The sequence below is a fragment of the Triturus cristatus genome, chromosome 7 (genome assembly GCF_964204655.1).
Source record: "Triturus cristatus chromosome 7, aTriCri1.1, whole genome shotgun sequence".
In the NCBI taxonomy this organism is placed as follows: Eukaryota; Metazoa; Chordata; class Amphibia; order Caudata; family Salamandridae; genus Triturus; species Triturus cristatus.
The window spans coordinates 1,413,148,130-1,413,171,315 of NC_140590.1; the positions used below are offsets into that span (position 1 = coordinate 1,413,148,130).

A 23,186-nucleotide genomic window follows, 5' to 3' on the forward strand; every position below is an offset into this window, starting at 1 on the left:
TCTGAATATAGGGCACGACCAATTAATTCATCTGGCACACTGGGAGGTGCGTAGGTCTCTGGTCAATAGGGAAGGAACGATAGAGAGCTCTTATTCACTGGGGCACATTGACATATGACATGGGGTTGCCCTGGCAACATTTTCTCCTGCCCCCTCTACACCAGGTCAGGCGGAAGCCACGTCAAGTCCAGAGAGACTATTAATCGATCACCAAGTGTTGACAGAGTGAATGCAGAAAAATGACAATGTTCGAAAGCTAAACACACTGAAGAAAGCATAGGTCGAACTTCAGAAAAAAATATGTTAAAACACGGCAGGGAAAAAGAGGAAACATTTCTAGCAGACATTTGGGCGCTAGATACCCCATTTAAAAAAACATACGTGTGTGTATATAAGTAGATCTATTCTTGAAAGCATCTCATTCAAATTGTTTCAGTCCTTTTTTATATGAAAATCGTGAAGTTGATGATTTAACTGTCATAGCCCTCTATTGAGGATGTTAACAGTTGTTAATTGCACACATGCCAATTATGGGACTGGGCAAAAGGGCATGGCGAATAATGAGTGGCAAGCACAACTCATAGCCATTAATGCCCAATTCTGTGAGGGGAATGTGGCTATTACCCAAGATTGTATCATTGAAAATAAAGGCATAGAAAAAAGGTGAGGGACTATTTTGTTAATATGATCCATTGATATTATAATTTGCCTACTGTAAACCGCTCGGATTAAGAAATCTCTTTATGTGGTTTTACTTTAAAGAAAGAATATCTTAAACTGTGTTTCACAATTGTTAACTGGGGCAACAAGCAGATTAAGCATAAATAAATGTACACTGTACAGCCAACCCTCTGTCTTTCTTGAGGTGACAAATCAAACACGGCTCAGTCACCTCAGGCCCTAATCTGCGGCAGTTTTAAACAGCTGTCCAGATCAACACAATGTTAACTTGACCTGTGTGCACGTGCCTAATGTCCTCCCTAAACAACGTGGTTGACAAGCAGTGTGGGGTAACATCATAATGAGTACCTCGGTATGAGCTGAGGAGCCGCAGTGATGCGTGTCTGTGTGTCACAGTCTGATTGGCTGAAGAAACATGAATACATCAGAAGTCTCAGTAACGCGAAAAGGAGTTCGTCTTTACTGCCAGGTAACCCTCCCCCTCTTTTGCCCAATCATTGTCCAGCACAGCCTGAAAAAATCCTTGTTTATTGTAATTGAATACATAGCCTTTGTTGGTCTCATACCATTCAGAATTGTATTTTCACAAATTCTCTCCCATGCTATTCTTTGAAATCGATATTAACAATGATTGACTGCCTGCGGGATTTAGCAAATATTGCCCTTGTGCTGGGTGGAGAAGGGGTGATTGAAGGGGAGGGCAGAATGTCATCCTTCCAGAGGGACTCCTGGACCAGTTCTACCCTCCACAAATGCAGAGATCATACGACTCCAGACAAAAGCCCATTTTCCATCGAGTAACTTGGGAGTTAATTTGTGGTCTACAGCTTTGTAACAAGTGCTTAATTTGATCAAGTGGTTTCAGGCGCTGGGAAATGACACTCGTTTAAGCGACCAGGACATCTAAATTTGACGCTGAGTAAAGGGAGAAAAATGCAGAAAGGGGAGCAGGAAGGAGGAAGAGAAGGATAGGGAAACAGTGACAAAGGGAGAACTAGGGATAATAAAAACTCCACAGAGTGAGGTAAAGACGCTATAACTGGAGGATGGTGGAACAAAGAGCTATGAGGTGGAGTCAAGACCAGCCAGCTTAGGCATTCAGCAGCCCCAGCATCTGGAGACACTGTCTGTACCATCTCATTTTCTCTGTGATGAAGTTTAGCTTAATGAATTAATTAATGCATGAGATGCAAACACAACTTTGTACATATGTTGGTGTGAAGAATTCACAAACGTTCTTCTTGTACAGTAGTAGTACTTCAAAACGGACAAGATTTCCTAAAACACGCACACCACCCCTTCGTTCAATTTTCGTGCAAAGGACCCCGTTGTCATGGGAACTTTCCATTGCACGACTGGTCCCCTGATCACAAATAGTGACAATTAAATATGTGGCCAATAAAGTTGCGTTGGAGCCTTCATATCATGACGCGCTTTGTAATCATTTGCATGTGTCTAGGTTTAGTAAAAGAGTCTTGTATTTCAAATATCCATAGTTACGCAGTGCCGCGTGCAAGGAGCGATTCCTTTAAGCATGTGTTAGACTTTACACTTTCCCAAAGTTCTGCATGAACCAGTTAGACGTTCATCAACAAGGGTTTCCAGACCTGAGGATGCATTTATGGATTTAATAAAGTTATATTTTTCTGGCAGGTCTTGAAAAGCACATATTTATGTAGTTGGTGGTAAAAAATAGAACATCCATGCATAAGTCTCTTTATCTAGTTTCCCAGTACCAGCAGCATGCTACGTGGCACTTCACCGGATCCACATGGAAGTGAACCTGATGGAAGCTCAGCTTTTGTTATAACTACATGAGTCATAGCTGTGTTATTGGCCATGTCCCTACAACCAGCGTTTTATGGCTTTCTATCTAAACATAGAGCTTTTAATAGAGACCATATTATGCAAATTGCGTGGCCTGTACAAGCAGCAAACATAATAGTTTGCCAACTTTTGTGCAGCTTGTGAAATGTAATATTTAAAAGAGGTCAGTAGGGTCCCTGTCTGTGTGATCTACTGGGACAGGGCTGATCGTTGCTTTGCTGTACAATAGGCACAGTACTCATGGTTGTAGCATGCACTCCTATTATGTAACGCTTAAAATGCCCCCACCGCCGAGATGGTGCATATTTTGTCTCCCCTGATGAGGAACACAAGGAGACGTCCAATTACCTTCATTCATGGTCAGTGCACAGCTTCTTGTACGCCATCCAAATTCCAAAGTCAGGCAAGGTGGTTATTGACGCAGGGCCAGGAAGTCCTCCTGGGGATATAGAGTGTGCATCAGAATGAGGAGCCCCATATCTGCCTTTTGAGAGGTGGTCGTCAAGTGCTTCCACAAATGTGGTCGAAGCCGAAGGCTCACTTTCACAGAAGGTTAAACGACACCCCCGCCCTGTCAATGTGCCGCTTGCTCTAGCCATTCACACTATGGTCCAGACATACATACAATAATGTATGTCTGGACCATAGTCTGGGTTTTGAAATCCACAGTGGAACACTGTGGTCTATCGTGAATTGTGCCATTTAGGTAGTATCAACTGCAAATTAGCTCATGTTGTGTGACAACCAATACTTTGCCAGGTGTCATCAGTATTAGTATGAATTGATCTCATATAGAAATCCAGGTCTCACATCTGGGGTACAATGCTTCGAGAGTGGTTGCATTTTTTTTCCTGGAAATTCCTTACATTGAGCAAAATGACGTGGATCTCGATTATTGTAAACGTTATCTAAAATTGGACTATTTGACACAAACAGCGAGTGTAGGTGCTTAATTTTAATTGCAAACACTGTGCATGTGTATATATATATATATATATATATATATATATATATATATATATATATATATATATATATATATATATATATATTGTATAGTGAAAGTACTTAGTACAGGTGTTTTCCAGAGAAACTTCACTGTGGTGTAGTTATGAGATATTCTGACCAAGTAATCATTGTTATGATGTACTTGTGCGGTCCACTTTTAACCTCTTCAGTGCCCATGACGAGATAGTCTTGTCATGGAGCACGGTCGCGCTGTGCCCATGACGAGACTATCTCGTCATGAACCCCACCCACTAATAAAACGCCCGGCACAGGAGGGGGAAAGGGCGTGGCACAGAAGGGGTTAACTAAATACATAGGGCCTCATTTACAAGGAATTTACGCAGCGCAGAGCCGCAGGCCATTTGGCTGTGCCGCGCTGTGTTAATTCAGAAGCACAGGGATGCATCATATCTACAACAATATGACGGATCCCCTTGCTCTACCCTGCGCTGGCGCACAATTTGCTGCCATGCTCGACGCAGGCACCCTTGCATCATAGTGCAATTGTGCCTGCGTTGAGGGGAATGATTGTTTATGTGCAGGAAGGTGTCCCTTCCCACACATAAACAATCTGAAATGGTGTTTTGAAAATTCTATGTGTGCTGCTTAATGCACCACACTTAGAAGTTACAAAATGTCATTTCAGATTGTTTATGTGCAGAAAGGGACCCCTTCCTGCACATAAACAATCACAAGAGGTGATTTCCTCGTTCTATGTGTGCTACAGAATGCAGCTCGCATAGAAAGAGGGAAAACACGATGAGAAATGTAAGCATTTCTCCTCATTAAACCTCCCTACGCCTCCTCTGGGGAGGTGCAGCATTCTGATGCATTTCCAGGTTTACGATTTCCCATAAATCTGGAAATGTTTCAGAAGTCATGGGAGTTGCCTGGGAGCACCCATACCAACACCCATCGAACGCCTCTTTAACGCAAAGTGTTGCACGTAAAGGGCCCATATTTATACGGACATGAAAAGCCACGCAGTGTGGCTTTACGTGTCCTTGTAAATATGGCGCAGCAGGTTGCGCCGCCGGTGCGTCACAAAAAGTGACGCACCGGCAGCACAAGGGGCTTGTAAATAAGCCCCATGGTCTTAATTCAGTTTAATATTCAAATTGGGCTGATGATCAAATTAACTAGAATCTGTCTGTACACATTTATTGAGAATTGATATCGATGGTGCAGCGGAGGTGGCTGCTTCAACTACAGCTTCTCAAAAATAAATATGAATTCTTTTTTAGGTATGCTGCTTTTTCTGGTGTCCATGTGACACCCATGGCATCATAGAGCCACAAAGACATGTAGGCATGTGTGCTAGGCCTGGTGCCAGATATATCCTTACATTAATATTTACAGGCACATATATAGATGGCAGATTTTGAATTACAAACACCTCACCAAAGTCACCATGTATTTGGAAGTATAGATTCACTGTTCTTACTTTCCTTGGCGATATAATTGTAGTTAATATAATGGAGTTACAATAAGTGCAGGGCGATATTAAACCTTCAATATTGTGGCTGTTCATCCTAGGGTCTGCAGTGGTAATGCTCTCCGCACCTTAATGTGTCTGTAGATGAGAGGACCCTGTTCTCAAGCATGGTTTGTTTTGTTTTTTAAGGACTTCTTCAGGCTGCAGCCAGTTGACTTGTGTGAAACACTAACCTGCAATGGAACTCTAGCATTATCAGAATAAAAAAACTAACCAACCTTCTCTGTTCATTCTCCAACCTCATAGAAATGATATTCACCCACTTACTTTGGTCAAGGAGTGGAGAAGCTGATGTGGAGAAATTCTAAGCATGTTGGGCCTGTTGTATTCAAATTGTGGCATGTTTCTTATACTTGTGTTAACAGTGAGAATAATACAAAAAAAATATTAAGGAACATTACTCCACCTTGAAGCTAACCCGCTTACCTACTGCCTTACACAACGAAAAAGCAGAATGCTCTATGGTCCAGTTTTAAATCAGCATTTAAAACAAGCACTGGCATAGCCAATAGGTCTCGCCTTTGGGACCTTATAAGTGTTTAGCCATGCAACAGTTGCATAACTAAATACTTATAAGGTCCCAAAAGCGAGACCTATTGGCTATGCCAAGCGGCCGTACGGCCGCAAAAGTGAAAGTGATCGCGATCACAATCAAACATCAAAGCTGCCGCGAAAGTGAAAGTAATCGCGGTAAAGCACGGCGCGCGTGCCCGCGCACATGCACTGTAGCTCTAGGCTGGTCTGGTAGCACTTTTTGGAGCCCTCTCAATAAGTCTCGCCAGACCAGCGCATGCGCTGGGTCAGGCGAGACCTAAAAAAACAATCTCCCACATTACTTTCTGTTTGCCATTGGTAGTCACAGAATGCTTGGTATATGCATGTCAGTCAGATTGTGTGGGAGACAAGCATTGGCATGGCAATAGATCTCGCCTTTGGGACCTTATAAGTGCCTAACTAAAAAATACTTATGAGGTCCCAAAAGCGAGACCTATTGGCAATACCAAGCGGCCATGCGGCCGCGAAAGTGAAAGTGATCGCGATCGTGATCACGCTCAAACATCAAAGCGGCCGTGCGGCCACTAAAGTGAAAGTAATCGCGGTAAAGCGCAGCGCGCGCGCCCGCACACATGCACTGTAGCGCTAGGCTGGCCTGGTAGCACTTTTTGGAGCCCTCTCAATAAGTCTCGTCAGACCAGCGCATGCGCTGGCTCAGGCGAGACCTAAAAAAGGGAAGGCGTTACACATCAGAGTTGGAAGAACTCGCTCAAGTGTTTCAGGAGACTCTCCAAGGACAGGGAAGTTAGGAGGAGGCCCAGACGCAAGCAATAAAAGGTGAAAACTCACCAATAAAGTCCTTCAGCTGGTGTGAGCCAAAACACCTTTTCTCCAGCGCACCATAGTCAATGCCAATTTTTCCTCTGAGTCTAACTTGTGAATGAATCTCATGTGAACTAAGTGACAGTAAACGCCTCTGCCATAACACCAGTGACATCATCATCAGCTCATCTAAACGTTAGGTAAAGCGAAAAATGTGCACATCTGCTGTCTAGCCAATGGGCTATATTTAGGACTGAAATCTGCAGTTAAGGAAGAACCAAGCCAGTGGTTTGGTGTCATTGACAAGACAGCATTTTATACAGCTATCCAATTTCTTAAGGGGAGAGAATGTGGCTTAACGCTGAGGAGCCGGGTTCGAGTCTCGGCAGGGACGCTCAACATTCTGTGATTCTGGGCAAATTACTTAATCTCCCTGTGCCTAACAAAAATAAATGTGTCCGTCTGAAACCGTGGCTGGTGCTCATGTAAAGCGCTCTGATACCTTTGGGTCTATTTCGCGCTTTATAAAACTCCACCAAAATAAAAAATATGGCGTTGAATTTAATGAAAAAGTTGCTGTACAACTGCGTTGTTGGCACTGTTTTATTTACTTACTTGTAGAAACCGCACTTAGTTGGCTCTGTGTCAAAATCCAGCTGGGCAACTTTCTCACATCTGTGATCTTGACAAGGGGGTGGGCGGATTATTAGTGAAATTGATGGACATGCATAGAATTAAATATGTACATTTTAATTGGTCTCTTTTTAAAGTGCTCTATTGCTGATAACTGTTTTTGTGTTAATAAATCCATGGTCATAAAAGCAATAATTAAATGAAGTGCCTGGATAGTATGGGTTGTCCGCTGTGGTGGTCCTCAAGCCGGGGGAGAGGAACTCTGAGTGAAATCGTGAGTGTTGAGCGGGAGGAGGTTGCCCATAGTCGCTAGGGAGGGTGTTCTTGAGGAAACATTGATATCGATAGAATTATCTACAATAGGATGAGGAGTGGGGTGCTTTAGGAATGGCCAGGAGATAGTGGTTACCTAAGAGCAACGTCTACAAGTGACGTTTGTTAGATATCACCCACACATTGACGTGCCAGTTCTGCGCAGTCCATCTCCCCTAGTAGTTCTCTATGAATCCTGAGCGAGACTCTAGGTGAATTGTGTTACTATCGAAATACTCAATGGTAAACTTTGCATTTTGCTGTTTTCCATTTGCACAGATATCACAGAATGGGATGACATTATTTGTGTTTTTATTGCTATGGTTACTAAAGGTAAAATTATGTCCAGTGCTACTCAGCATTAATGAGGTATGCAAATCTAAAAGAAAATAGGTTCAGATGTATGTACTTTAGCACGAATAATGGCAAACTAGACAAGAGGTAACTACATTTATCACATGCTATTAAACAAAGATGCCCTTTCCTTCATTGAGTGTCGTTACTGTACATTTGGCTGTAAATATCATTGCCTCACGCCATGACTTTGTACTACACAGCAACTGAAAAATAGTAGGAGGTGGTTTACTCTAAAGCTTTTCTAATTCTTTTTTTAAGAAATAATGGCAATCTGATCAATTAAAAATGCTTCCACAGAAAATTGGCTATTTACTACAAATGATACACACCCAGGCTTCACCATTAACAACATATGCAAATTAAATCTTTGCTTATCGGACAGTAGTTACTGCAAAATACAAAGATTTGGTTAGATTATTGTAAATCATACACATCTGAGGATCTTTTGTTATGAGAAAAATTTGCTTCACTCCCACCCTCCCACTTTGGATCACTTTAGTTGCTGATTCTGAAACCTAAATAGTGGGTTTCAATCCTTCCTTCTCCATCTGTCCAATACTGCATGATCGTGATTATCCTGCGCTCATCATACTGGGACGTCAGTACATGGCTCCCAGCTAAATACTAACCAGGGCCAACTCTGCCTAACTTCTGAGATCAGATGAGATTTAGGGTAGTATGGCCCTAGGCAGCGCCTATTTACAGTACAGAGGTGGTCCATGAAAGCTCTTTAAGTATCTCAGTACTTGGGAGATCAGTGAAGGGTGCAGAATGGCGGCGGCACCAGGACAGAGACTGTATGCAGTGTTACTCACACTAGCACGACTGACTAACTGAAGATCACTGCAACACCTGCTCAACAGCCCAAATCCAAGACACACTGCCATCTTTGTGATGTTCTTCCTTGGCTGGGGCAGAACAAGCTAAGACAGCCCGTCCAAGCTAGAGTAACTGAAAGATGTTGAGTGTGCTAAGGCAATAGTAGACCGTCAGTGTCACATTCATGTATGTTTCTTACTAATAGCACCAGATGAACTGCAGCAGAGGGGGGTCCCAGCGCTCCCTGTAAAGCATCTGTAAAGATGCTCATAAGCAGGAGCCACTAAAGGTGGCAGTGCATGTTGGACCCTAGTAGACCCAGATGTCAAGGAAGCCTCAAGTGAATGTTCCAATGACAACAAATGCAATTTAAAAATTCCAGAACACCAGATTCAGTAAACAAAATACATACCAGAAGACAAACAAGCAGTGTACGTAAAGTACGCGGCACCTTCATTTGAGGAGCTAGATGCATGACTCTATTGAAAGACAGTATTTCAGCTTCTACATTGAATGAAAGGCAAATGGAAACTGTGACATTGTGCACATATAACTTGAAATTACTCATTTCTCTATTGATTTTCAAAGACCAGAAACAGTGAACCTGGAGTGCTAACCTTTATGTGACCCAACAGTCGGGCACGCACACACGCACGCATGCACGCACACAGGCACACACACCATTGCTACCCTTGTCCCATGGTGGATGTGAAGACATCTGAAAACTTATAATGACAATACCATGGATGTAACAAATCTTTGTGGATAAAATAAGTAGTTCGTTTCTTCATTACACAGGTTTTGTTAGCTCATGGGCGATGCAGTTGTCTTGTTGGAGTTGAGTTCATCGAATGCACTGACGCCCTTTCCGAGAAAGCTGGAGCTGCCTTGTTGGTAGTACCCACCAATGTGCCCTAGAACCTTTGGAGCTCATTCACTAAGAGTGGATTGTCATCCCCCACTTTCATTTCTGTCATGCTCCGGACAAGTCACACCGAGACCCTCCAATGTGTCCCCAGTCACTCAGGATTTCAGCTGGTCCTTTGGGATTAAGGAGTGATATAATCATGGCATCCTAGGAGCTGCCATAGTGAACTTAGAAACTAACTTTTTAGCTCCAAGATCTGCTATCTAGCGGCCCTTGTGGTTATTTAATGCTGTAGGATTGCATTGTAACTCTTTCTTTCAGTGATGATAGAAAAACATCCAAGAATTCTCCTTTTCCTCGCATAGAGGGTGGCTCACACCAATCACTAAAAAAGGTTTGGCCTAGCCAGATGATGCATTAAAAGACCCTCTTTGGCTTTACTCCTCCCCTCCGGAGGCATGTGGGACTTAGACAGAGTGGTGAGCGTCTCCCCTTCCCTAAGGTAATCCTAGATGCATACCTGCCATCCAATCAGGGGAGCAACACTAGGCTGTTGTCCCCTTTGTGCCGCCCTGAATGTGATGGTCTCAGTTGCATTCCTGTGCATTGATTTTCAACATGTTGCAAGGTCTACATGCAAAGTTAGAAACCCCAGTGTACCTGTCATATTTAGAACTGAAACCCTTTATTTGCAAACCAAATTATGGATGTCTTGAATATTATATTTGGTATTTACTTAAGATTCATTGTGCAGGACATGATGGTTATGTGAATATTTATTATGGAATTTTGCTTAGTTTTTGGATTATATCATAATACTTATTTTTAGGTCTGGTGTTAACCAAGACATTTTAATTTGACTAAAATTCTGTATATTATGTACTTATATGGGCTGCCCATCTATTCTCTTCAGCCATTGGTCTATTGTTGTGTCAGTCACAGTTTTCTTTCACTCACTCCAGCATACAACATAGGCAGAGGGTCAGCCCACTTCAACCATTGGCTAATTTCACTGTGAGTGACACCCTTCTTCCCTTTCACAAGTAGTACATCTGTATTTGAAGTAGTACCTACCAGTAGCAGGGACTACTAAGAATATGTGTGCTTTCTTGATAAAGCCAAGTGTCTGGCAGCCAACACAGCCCTATTTGCTTTGTCAATTCTTGTTTAGGGAATGGAAATTATGAACTACAAATATTAAACAGCATTGAACTACAGAACAAACAAATGTTTTGGGATAAAGGAATTGTGGCTGGACTCTGTAGCCACAATGAGACACTCATTATCTTGATATCGCTATTGCTCTGGGAAAATATATGAAAGCCATAAAAAGTTTCGTAAGGGAGAAACTGAAGGAGGGGTGGCGATTTTAATTTGTTTTAGTCTTCCTTTTCCCTCTAATATAAAAGTTTTTAGGTTAAATTATACATTTTAAAAGTTTGTATTGAATTGTGATAGTATGTCGGCGTTACAATGGATAGAATGCGAGTGCCGCATCTTTTGTCAAGTGTATTATTGGTAACATATCTGCTAAAGAATCTATATCGTCACCATTATTCTGGGTTCCAATTGTGTTTAAAGACTATGGTCTAAATAAACAGAGTTTCTCTCTCTCTCACTCATCAATTAATGCTCTTGAATGTATAAATGGGTGCGCTAGCAGATTCTGTATGGCACATGAACATACTCTTAGTGAGAAAATACTAGAACAGACTCTCACACACCCTGTATTGCTTCTCTGTCGGCTAACTAGAGCTCATATACTAGCATCCAGGCTAAATGTCCTGCAGAGTTTCATTTGGTATGAAAAAATATGTAGTGTTGAGCTCAATACTGCCCCCTGTCAACTTCATATGATCTAATTCTCAAAGCGCTTGAAGGCCACAACTGGGAGGTTAGCAGCACTTTACAACACCCTCTAAATAAATAAATAAAACAAAGACCGAATAGGAGCATAAGTTAACGGAGGGACACAGCGACGGTGTTGACTTTAATTCAATGCGTCCTTTCTGGGAAATTGGCCATAGTTAAATGATTTTCCAAGTATACTTTAAATGCATAATCAGTCCCTACTTTTGACTTGCCTTAAAGAGCTTTCCCGAATAAATAGTTTGATGCTTTTCATGAACCTAGTTGTTCATTAACAGCAAATACTATCTTAAGTCTGTGTGTTACTGGCAGTCAACAGCCAATACTCAGCCTCATCCTCTATGCAGGTAATGCATGTAAGTTGATCATGAAGTGGCATCGCCATGGGCTCTCAACATCTCTCTAACTATGCCAAATTTACTATTTTTTTATCAAGTCTGAGATATTTCTTACTTGTGAGTTTCCACTTGGTTACGTGGCCCGTGTGAGCAAATAACAGTGTGTATAGTGTTAGTTCACCAGGGTGTTGCAAAAAAAAAAAAAACTCTATTTGGATAAAGAAAACACTAAGGGGCATATTCACAAGGTTTTATCGCAGAGTTAGCGGCACTTTATCGCAGCCAAAGTGGTGATAAATTCATCGCACCATTCACAAGCTGGTGCTAACAGCTGATATCACCAATTTACCTGCTATAGTAGCTGCAAAAAACAACGCCACGGATAGCACGGCAACTAACGCTAATGAGATGCAGAGTAGGCGTTCCCCTGCAAAAACACGCGAAAACACCACAACACCACTTTCACAACAAACTGCCAGATCCGCGATGTGAGTGAAAGCCACGCGATAAGCCGCGGTAGCCGCAGGTATTTAACACCTGCCTCAAGCAGGTGTAAAGACGAACTACTCCCTGCATCGGCAATGGAGCCCCGCACACAGCCACACCTGAAGAACAAACAATGCCATGGAGCTACTCATCATGCAGCTCGGAGCCCCAACAGGGCCACAACACCCACCGCCACCCCCCGAGGACCTCCACCCCCCCCTGGACCCGGACCCGCTCCCCCGGATGACCACAGAGGCAGCGCAGAGTAAGACAGCGGACATGGCTATGCAAACCACAGACATGTCCATGTAGACCAAAACTGCTAGTGACTAGAGAGTAGTGAGCAGTGGCAGCAACAATGACACCCCGGCCGTGGAACAGATAGCGGAAGTGTCGCACGATGCGTCCCCCCTGTGTGCGTGAGCGTAGTGTGTTGGCTCTGAGTACACCAGGGCTGCGCAAGGGTGTGTACAAAAACACCGTGGCGCACAACGTGGTTTTCTATCGGAAAGGCCAACGTCACTGATAGGGCGGCGCCATGCAGTCCGCCAGGAGGCCGACGCCGTGAGCAGCGGGGCCTGCGACCCTGTGTGCCTGCTGCACCCCAGGAAACGGATACCCAGACCAGGCCTGCCCGCCCCAGTGCCCCAAGGCCGCACTGCTCACCTGCCGACACCGTCGTGTGTCGAAGAGGGCCCAACACATGCTGGTGCAAGCTCCAGGCCCCAGTCACGTGTGCTCAGCAGCCTCCGCAGACCCGCGCTGGCCCCCCGACCCTGGCCCACATCACTCCTTAATTATTGACATGCTCCACCGGCGTCCTCTTCGGACCAGTAGTTCCCACATGTGGAACAGTGTCCTGAGTCCTGAATGGCAGTGACCCAAGTCTGTGGCAGCGGCCACAGCACAAGACTCCCTTCGATCAGTGTGGCATAATTGCATTAAGCAGGCCTGCGACACATGATGCCACTAACCCTGTGCGCCATGAGTGACCGTCATCGGCCGGCAGAACATTGCTGGTGTATGAGCCTGTGACATGGGGGTTTTCATCAGCAATGGGCAGGTACGGACTTGGTGTCGGGCTTGGGTCTATGGCATTCGTATGCGCCATGTTGCCGGACACAGCTGGCATGTGCCCTCTGCATCATGCCCTAAGGGGTAGGCCCCCCATTCTCCCGTGTGGCACTCCGGGGAAGGCACATATGACACATACAAGACCCTGCTATGCCCTCATGACCCAACCCCAGTCTCCTCAGTTCAGCGTACCTTGTCGGTGGGCCCATGTCGGCCGCTGTGCATCTGGGGACACTAGCCCTATGCGACTCGAGTCATTACCCCTTGCAGTTCTGACATTGCATTACTGAGTGCCTGATGACTGTTGGAGTTATTGCCAGCACCAGCTACTCGCTGAGGGCTGGCTTACACTCACCCCACACACAGCCAGAACAGGCGTCACTGTATTGGTGGGCCTGCCATCACATCCTGCCGAAACAAGTATTGACTCTTTTCTCCCTGCACTGTCACAGGTGATCAAGGATATGCACTCTGCCCTTGGATGATAACACCCGTCAGAGACCAGAACACACCCGCCCAGAGGCAGTACAATGCGGCCCACTTACGCACCAGGGTCATCGTTGAACGCACATTTGGTGTGTTGAAGTCACGTTTCAGGTGCCTGGACGTCACAGGTGGAAAGCATCTGTACAGCCCAGACATCGTGTGCAAGATGATCGTTGCATGTTGTGTGTTGCACAACATCTGTGTTCGCACCAATGCCCCATGGATCCCAGTTCCTGAGGTACCGGACGATGATGGTGACAATGGGACAGGTGGCCCACATCCCACTACAGCTGCGGCAGGAATGGCCCGTAGGAACTTCATCATTGACACTTACTTCTCATGAGCACGTCACATTGTGGCCGTCCACGGCAATCGTGGGATAATTGAGGATGTCCAATAGCGATGCATGTGTGATTAAAACATATTTGCCGGTAACAGGTTGTACTTGTACCTTGTCATGTTCTATGTCCCTGCGGTTTTGGGTGTGATTTGCCATGGTGTGCACATTTGTGGAACCTGTAGTGTCCTGTGTTCTGTTGTGGAGGGGTTGCTTTTTGTACCGAGATGTTGTCAATGTCGAGGTGCATTTCTGCTTATGTGCGTATGCTACACGGTGGGCGAGTCGCTCCTGCGGCTCTGATTTGTCTGCCACTGGTCTCTTTCATGCGGTGTGCCGGTCGGTTCTGTTCTTCCATGGTGCTTGGATGTTGTGGTGTACATGTTGTCCTCTGCAGTCGGTCAGGGTGCATCCGTGGTACTCCGCTGTTGATGCTTTTTTTCTGTGGCATTTTCCGTATGCTGTTTTGTGCTTTTTCCCGCATTACGCGTGTGTATTGCTGCCCTCGCGCTGGTTGTCACTGTTTTCTTTTCGCGGTTTGGCCCATCGCAGGTTTTTTGGTGTTGTGGTTTGTGTTTTTCTCTCCGTCGAGGTGGTTGTATCGCGGTCATTGTCCGCGGTTTTGGCAAACTATCGCTTGGTACCGCATTGTTTTGAATTCCATGTTGACACGGGGTTATTTTCCCGCGTTGGGCTGCGATGTTGAGAGTTGCGTTAAGCTACTTTTGCGGTAGTTATCACACGTTCTTGTGAGTATGCCCCTAGGTTTTCTTCTATAACCCTCACCCACCAGAATTACCTCTTGGCATGATTCATCATTGGGTCCATTTCGCTCCGCTGGACGTATTACTTGGGCACACTTCTAGGTATATATTAAATGAGGTAAAAACGATTAATAAAATAGGAGTGGGGGGTCTTATGTGGAAAGTGAGACTAAAAATTCCTGCCTTGTAGGTAGAGTGCTATTTATTCGTGCCTCTAGTGGTATTGGTTAAAGAGGGGGGAGGTAGAAAGTATAGGTAATAATGTGCCTACCTTTCTAGAAGGTCAACATGTTTCAAGCCGTACCCCAAGGCTTTTCTTCAGGACCAAGTATCTAACTCCCTGATACCACTTCTGTTGTACTATTTTAGCTGCACCCACTCTGCATGCTAAGGATATAAAAGCATATTTACAGTACCTACTTGGTGTTACTGCTTGTAAATATAAATAATTCAGAAATCTTGCATCATAGGTCCGCTGGTTGAAAGGGAAGCCTATTGTCACACTTATTCCAAGGCTACTGCTCTGTACAATGACCTAGGATTTGCAACAGGTGATGTATACATATTTTAATATCCTTAGCATGCAGAGTGTGTGCAGTTAAAATAGTACAACAGGAGTGGTATCAGGGTGTTAGATCCTTGGTCCTGAAGAAAAGACTTGGGGTACGGCTTGACACATATTGACCATCTAGAAAGGCAAGCACATCATTACCTATACTTTCTACCTTCCCCCTCTTTTTAACCATATCGACTAGAGGCATGTACAAATAGCACTTTACCTACTACAAACGGATTTTGAACGAGAGACAAGCCGTGGAATGGGAGATTGATTCTCTATACTATTTACGAAGTATTGGTAGACGCTATAGCTACAAAGTGATAGTTGACTATATAGTAATTCTCTTTGCAAGAAGAGGAAGGAAATATAATATATAGAATGTCTGGATACGAAGCAATGCTATGTCCTGTGGTTGGTCTTATGGATCTGTGTGACCAATGAAAGACCGAAACGTCGACTTATTCACACCCGTTTTGTATATATATACACTTGTCAGTTTCTTTAACACCTGTGTTTTGTATTTATTTGTTAAAACTATCAAAAAGGTTTTGTATGAAAAACACCCATGAATTGTGAATCAAACATTATTTACAAAAGGGTGTTACACTACTATAAAGTTGTGAAATATCAGTAGTGACAGTGTTGCTAGGAGCCAGAGTTGAATTAATTTCTCTTTATGAATACAACTTCTTTATGAATATCTCCCTGTTATATTTCTTTGTTCACTTGTTGTGACTTCATGAAATATTAGAATAATTACTTAAACAAATCCCTTGAGGAACATTTGTATAGATACTCTACCTACTAGGCAGGTATTTTTAATCTCACTTTCCACAAAAGACTCCCTCTCCTATTTTTTACATCATTTACTATACACCTATAAATGCTCCCACGTAACACGGGGGTCGCAGCATGCCCCATTCCTCAGCAGAACAGGATGGACCCGATTATGAAGAATGCCACCAAGGGGTAACCCTTGTGAGTGAGGGTTATATAAGAAACCTTAATGTTTTCTTTATTCTTGTGGAGGGTTAGTCCATACTAACAGTTGGGCTCCTTTTGATTTTGACACATTTGGTAGGAGGACGAGCCCCTCTGATTCGATCTCCTCTTTCTCCCCTTTTTCTTGGAAAGGTAAAATATAACACTTCAAAAGAACATCAGAACATACCTTATGCAGCTGAGTTTCAGTGTTTTTTTCTTAATTTTATTTTATGATAATATGCACAGTCATAAGTAACAGTCATCAAAATATACTAAGCAGACAACAATTATTTTAATTTGAATATTTTATAGTAAGCAAATATCTCTAGACGAGGTATAAGGGATGCATACAAAGGACACATTATTATATAATAATAATATACTCTATTTATATAGAATGACCTCAGATTACTTAGTGGGAGAGTTTGTACTCTGCACACAGGTAATGCATAATAGAACATAGGTCAGTACAATTAGTGAACTATATACATTAAGGGGTTTCTTATGCTGTTTACTGTAGATTTCTTAGAAACTAACATACATTCGATCTTTATGACAGACTGCTGATCCTTAATGGCAGTATTAAAAGACTTTGCTAAATACATCCATGTTGAAAACCTGTCTAAAGTTCGAGGGGGTGGACAGCAAGTCTGATCTATAGGACAATGACGCTCAGCCGTCTGAGCACATAGATTGCCAGATTTTAAAATATTGTCATTGAGTCAACATCACTTTGTAAACAACAAAGAAGAATTTAAAGAGGATGGAGGCTTGTGTGGTGTGACACAGGAGCTTTATCAGACAGGGGTTGATGTGTTTGTCTATGCATTTAACCCTGAAAGCATCATGAATGAAAAATAAAAGGACCGTATAAGATGCTATGAAGGGGCCCCAATGTGGAGTTTGGAAGGCCATGGAGAACTGTGGTACCACCGTTGAGTTACAAGAGTACAAGGGCTTAAACAGCAGTTTTGAAGTTGCTTTCTGGAAGAAATGATTTCACTTCCTTTGGAAGAGAGAACTTTTACCTGCCCGTCTCTGTGCTTTCTGACAATGTGTTCCTTGAGGATGAGGTTGTTGTCGGTGGGAGGGGGGGGAATTCAAGTGACATGGTATATTGTTAAATATGAAGTTCAGAGCCATCAATTTTCAAGTCATTGGTAGTTGTTCTTGGCATATAACAGGAAATATGTAGTGGTTGGGATGATCCGCAGTTAGGTGCTGATCATCCAGGTCTACACGATGAACAGGCAGTGTTTGAGGACTTTGGATGCTCGAAGAAAAGGAGGCTTTCAATTTGAGTATCATCTGCATGTTATTACAGGTGCTGTGTTGTTCTTTTTAGGATACTTTAAGCTACTTTCAGGGTTCAAGTGCTTTTTTGCTGTTTCATATGTTAGATTCTATGAGGTGCGTAACAATATAAATGTAAGTACTTTGCAACGATGAAATAAGGACCTCATTAACAGCTGGGTGGAAGTGGAGCAACACCAAAAATCAGTGTGCTCCCATCCTGCTAAACCTGGCACTGCCTCTGACTCTAGAGAGAGAGGGGTAGATGTGAATCTTCTCCTCTCTCTCTAGAGTCAGAGGCAGTGTCAGGTTTCTGATGGTTGAACTTCAGCTGGTTCCACTAGCAGAAACCATTGACCTGTGGTTTGTCTGCTAAAGGGTCAATGTATGACAGAACATCCATCTTGCATAAATTTTTACTTGCCAGCATGGTGCTCAAGAACGTGAGATGTTACCCCTATGCACGGGAGAAAACTCCCAGCGTGTTGTGGCCATTCTTTTTTTTTTCAGTGAAAATGCCACTTTGGGAGCTTGTTAACTGAAGACAAAAACGTTGCTGAATTAAACATAGTCCAATGGTAGCTCAATTAAAAGAACAGAGATCCTTGCCCACCTGTCAGGGATCTCTATATATGGCAAGCATTCTTACATCAGGGGCATGAAGGCTATAGCCTGCATTGACCTTGATGATTTATGGACCACTCACCAAACTCTAAATGAGGCCTTAAGTTCCTCTCTCATTTATGCTTTGAATGAAATACAAACATTGACACACATGCATCAGTTGCTTTCCCATATCTGTATTATGTTTAATTTCATTTAGCGTAGCCACATTTAGGGTTTATTTTGTTGCATGTTTTAGCATTGTAAGACTATCAATCCTCAGGTAAGATGGGTAATACAAGGATCCTATGAGTAATAGCATGGTGATGTGTTTGTGGTTTCAGCTCCACGGATATATGGATAACAAACCTCTGGGTCTTCAGATCTTCATTGGCACAGCAGATGAGCGGATTCTAAAGCCTCATGCATTCTATCAGGTCCATCGCATTACTGGGAAAACCGTTACCACCACCAGCTATGAGAAAATCGTTGGCAATACCAAAGTTTTGGAAATCCCATTGGAGCCCAAAAATAAAATGAAAGCAAAGTAAGTATTAAATTATAAAAATTCTGATATGAATCTTATATATTTAACTCTATGATAATGAAAAAAACATTAGCTAATGGAGATGATCTCAAACATTATTGACCATGGTTCAGAGTTACATCAAGACATCTATCATCACGACCACCATTCAGTACCAAATTAGATGCATCAATCCATGATGGGATAATAGTACTATCATACACTGGCCCCATTACCCATCCTCAGTAGTGGACAGTCCCTGCCGTTGTGGGGAACATCTTGATGTGAAAGTCTTGGAGATACTCTAGGTACCACCCACTTCACTATGTGTCTATATTAGGTTACATGACAACTGAAAAGTGAGTCTCTACATACCGCAGCTACTACTATGCATATGCCTACTCCCAAAGCATGTGAATGCTACATACCAGCTTATACCCAATACTGATTAGGACATTTTAGCCATCAGTATCTGAGTGAATGAATGAATGACCGAAGGAATACATTACTGAACAAATGATTGAATGAAAGACCAATCAAATGGCTGTATGGGAAAATTAACGAATCAGTAAATGGATGCATATACTGTATATAGTATACTACATGTTAGCAATCGTCCTAAAAGACTGTTCCACTAAAACATTATGGCTGCTGAAGTCTACAAATGAAGGTTTTTTCCTTGTTTGCAGGAGGCAACTTAGATTGAGATAAGATTGTCTATCAGGGTGGGTGAGGACTGTCCAAAGGAACCGGAAAGGTTTTAGGTATGGGGAGTAGAGCTTTTCTGACAAACCAATAACTACAGTAACAAGTAGCAGGCATTCTGCTGCAAAGGTAGTAGATGTGTGATGCCACAGATAATGCAAGGCGCAGAGTGATGGTTTGTAGACAATACTGTTTGGTACTAGAAGTTGGTGAATGGATCAGTGAACCTCTGATCATGGAATTGCTTTGACTGTGACTGCACTTGTAAATTAGCACTTTTTTTGACCAGTTCATACTGGCCTGTGGGACATGTCCTAGTAGGGAATGTTAGAAGCCAGAACTCAAATTAATCAGAGAGACCACTACAATACCCCACTTACATCTATCCAGCAAAGGAAGGACTGGTTTAAACTGCCTCATGTGTCAAATGCAATTTTTGTCATAAGTGACGAAGAGGCAGCTGAACTTGGATCAGGGGCACAAGAACACATCATCCCAGCAGAAGGATGATCACATCTGACATGTTGACGTTCTGCTGAATCCATCAGGAACATGTCCAACCTCTGATTTACCCCTACTAGACAAAACTCTAAGTCCAAGAAACCAGGAGTTGAGGGAGAAACTCGAAGTCAGAACTGTGTATCTGTGTTTCTGACTTCAGACAAAAACTCCCCTAGCAGACAGACAGCTGTCCCTGGCAATGTTGATCCACATTTTTCTGTGGATATCATCAGGAAACTCTCTTTCACAGTTTAAAGGGCTGGTGATTAACAGGTAGGACTCCCAATGTCAGCCTGAGACTGTAACAGACAACCAAGTCAGCCTAGTGCATGAGTTGCTCCATTATAGGTCTTTGTCGTAAAGCATAATTAGATAAGGCCTGTTTAGCAGGCTTCAACCCACAACAGATGTAAAACAAGCATTTGTAAACACATTAGGCTTCGTTTGTTTGAGTAATAATAAGCTGTTTTTATGTTTGTTGTAAGTTGTACCTTGCTCAGTAGTTGTACAATATACGTTACAGAGAGTCTGTTAAAGTTTTAGGACTTGTTTGTGTACACAAAAGCAATATATTGTGCTGTTACTAGTGGTATAGTACGGGTAAGTAATAACAAATGTTTGAAAAATGAAATGAAAGAGAGAAATAATAGAATGTATTAATGTAATAGCAATGTTATGTGGTTAGAGGAGTTCTGACAACTTTTGGGCCCTGTGCCACTGCACCTGCTGCACCATTCAACTCATGCCCCTAGTGCCGGCAAGGTAACTGCATTTGTGACAGCTTGAATAGAAGTAAAATATAGCAATGTTTGGTGTTCAGAGGAGTTATGACACCTTTTGGCCCTGGTGCCACTGCACCTGCTGCACCATTGAAATCATGGCCCTAGTACCTGCTAGATAACTACACTTGTGACTGCCTGATTAGTAGTAACATTTTGCAATATTCAGCTTTTTTGTGTGGACCCTGGAGCTTTGGGCACAGGTGCCACTGCACCTGCTACACCATTCAAATTAAGTCCCTTTTAATTGCAAGATTACTGCAATTGTGACTGTCTGTATAGTAGTAAATTATAGCAATATTAGGTGTTTTGAGGTGTTCTGACAACTTTTGGGCCTGGTGCCACTGCAAATCATGCCCTGCTGTGTTCAAGGTAAGTGCATTTGTGACTGCCTGTGTAGTACTAAAATATAGTAATATTAGGTGTTTAGTGAGGTGCCTAGAGCTTTTGGTCCTGGAGCTACTGCACCTGCTGCACCATTCAAATCATGACCCTATTGCCTGCTAGATAACTGCACTTATGACTGCCTGTTTAGTTGTAAAATATAGCAATACTAGGTCTTTCCTGGAATTATGACAACTTTTGGCCCCGATGCCACTGCACCTGTTGCTCCATTTAAATCAAGCCCTTTTTATAGTAGTAAAATATAGCAATATTAGGTGTTTAGAGGCATTCGGACACATTTTTGGCCAAGTACCACAGCACCTGCTGCACCATTCAAATCATGATCCTGTTGTCTGCAAGGTATCTGTACTTGTGACTGCCTGTTTAGTAGTAAAATATAGCAATATTTGGTGTTTAGTGGAATTATGACAACTTTTGGCCCCGATGCCACTGCAACTGCTGCGCCATTTAAATCAAGCCCTTTTTAACTGCAAGGTAACTGCTATTGTGACTGCCTTTATAGTAGTAAAATATAGCAATATTAGGTGTTTGGAGGCATTCTGACAACTTTTGGGCCTGGTGCCACTGCGCCTGCTGCACCATTGAAATCATGACCCTGTTGTCTGCTAGATAACTGCACTTTTGACTGTCTTGTTTAGTAGTAAAATGTACCAATAGTCTGGGTTTAGTGGGGTCCCTAGAGCTTTTGGCCCCAGTGCCACTGCACCTGCTGCCCCATTTAAACCATGACCCTGCTGTCTGCAAGGTAACTGCACTTGTGGCTGTCTGTTTAGTAGTACAATATAGCATAGATCTTGTATCTTAACTTTATTTTTAATGTGCAATATTTATTACAACATTTAGAATTTGATCATAATGACCAAATAGATTACGTTGAAAAATCAACCAAATAATGCCTACAAAGTTCAAAGAAAGGTGCTGAGACATAACTATGAACCAGGAGCAGCAGGCACAGTGCTTTATTTGCTAGCCCAAGGTGTGGCAGGTGCACTCCAGCAGTCGGTGCAGCCTCTCTTGCCAGATCCAGGGGTCAGCAGGACAGTCCTTCTGCAGTTCTTTTCCCAGTTCTGTTGTGATCAGAGGTTCAGGGCACCAGGGCTACCATTTATGCCCAAAAGGTGCCCTGGGGGATGATGGAGTCACTAGTCAATGGGCTACCAGGATCCATCCAATCCTATAATGCCTTAGGGCTATGTATGGCATCTAGAAATCCAGGGTGCACTATCCTGCCCACTCTCAAGTTCTCTGAACACTTCCTTACATTCTGGGAGCTTGGTAGCCCACCTTAGAGGTGTGGCTACCTGCGTGTTACACACCCATGGAAAATCTGGTCTGGCCACTGGTGTCTTTCTCGCTCTGTTCCCACCTCCAGTCTGTCTTCCTGAACAAAGGAGCAGCCCTAAATGAGTGTGATTGCCATTTGCCCACCAAAGACGGCTTCTCCCTTGAAGCTCACCTTTTGGGCTAACACCTCGGGTGGCTTCCTCTGAGGGAGAGGTAAAACCCGCCTCTATAGCAGGTTTCTATTGTCCCTAAGCTTGAAAGCCCTTCACACTACTCCCCAGGAGTCCAGAAGGCTGTCTGGTGATCAGCAACTTGTGAAGGCTTCCGTAGAAACTGGGCAACAGAGTGTCAACTTTCTTAAAGTTGCCTTTCTTCAAAAGTGACATTAAAGTCGACTTGGGCATCAAGTCGGGTTTAATGATATGATTAATTTGATACCTCGAGGTACTTATGTAAATAGTCCCATTCAGAAATTAGCTGGACTGAGAGGTCAGCTGGTACGTCTGTACTAGTCAATGGGGTTATTAACATTACCCCAGCAAAAAATGACAATTTGAGGTCTTTGCTGCTAGGACATATTAAAGTATTTGTCCCTCTTAATAATATATAGCTCCCTGTCTTATATCGTGATAGGCCTTCCTTAGAGGAAAATCTCATATATTAATAATGGAAGTGGGGGCTTTGCCATTGGTTTAATTATCAAAATCGAGCTATATGTTTTAAACTGTTCGTCCAGGCAGCAATAGCAGGCTGGTGGACATTTTGTACTTTGTCACTTGCAGAGTGACACAATCAGCGCTGTAGCCTTTGGTGGACACTCTCACTTACATGCTCTGGGTACCCTTGGTGCCATATACTAGGGACTTTTAAGTAAGT

General features: G+C 43.1%; 1 protein-coding gene across 4 annotated transcripts in view; it reads left to right on the forward strand.

Annotated features, from left to right (window-relative positions):
* Positions 1 to 23,186, forward strand: part of NFATC2 (nuclear factor of activated T cells 2) — a 312,180-nt gene that overhangs the window by 140,752 nt on the left and 148,242 nt on the right. For all 4 annotated transcript variants that reach the window (XM_085619141.1, XM_085619139.1, XM_085619140.1 and 1 more), the window contains exon 4: positions 18,455 to 18,657. In XM_085619141.1, the coding sequence (XP_085475267.1) occupies positions 18,455 to 18,657 (203 nt within the window). The remainder of the gene's footprint in view (positions 1 to 18,454; positions 18,658 to 23,186) is intronic.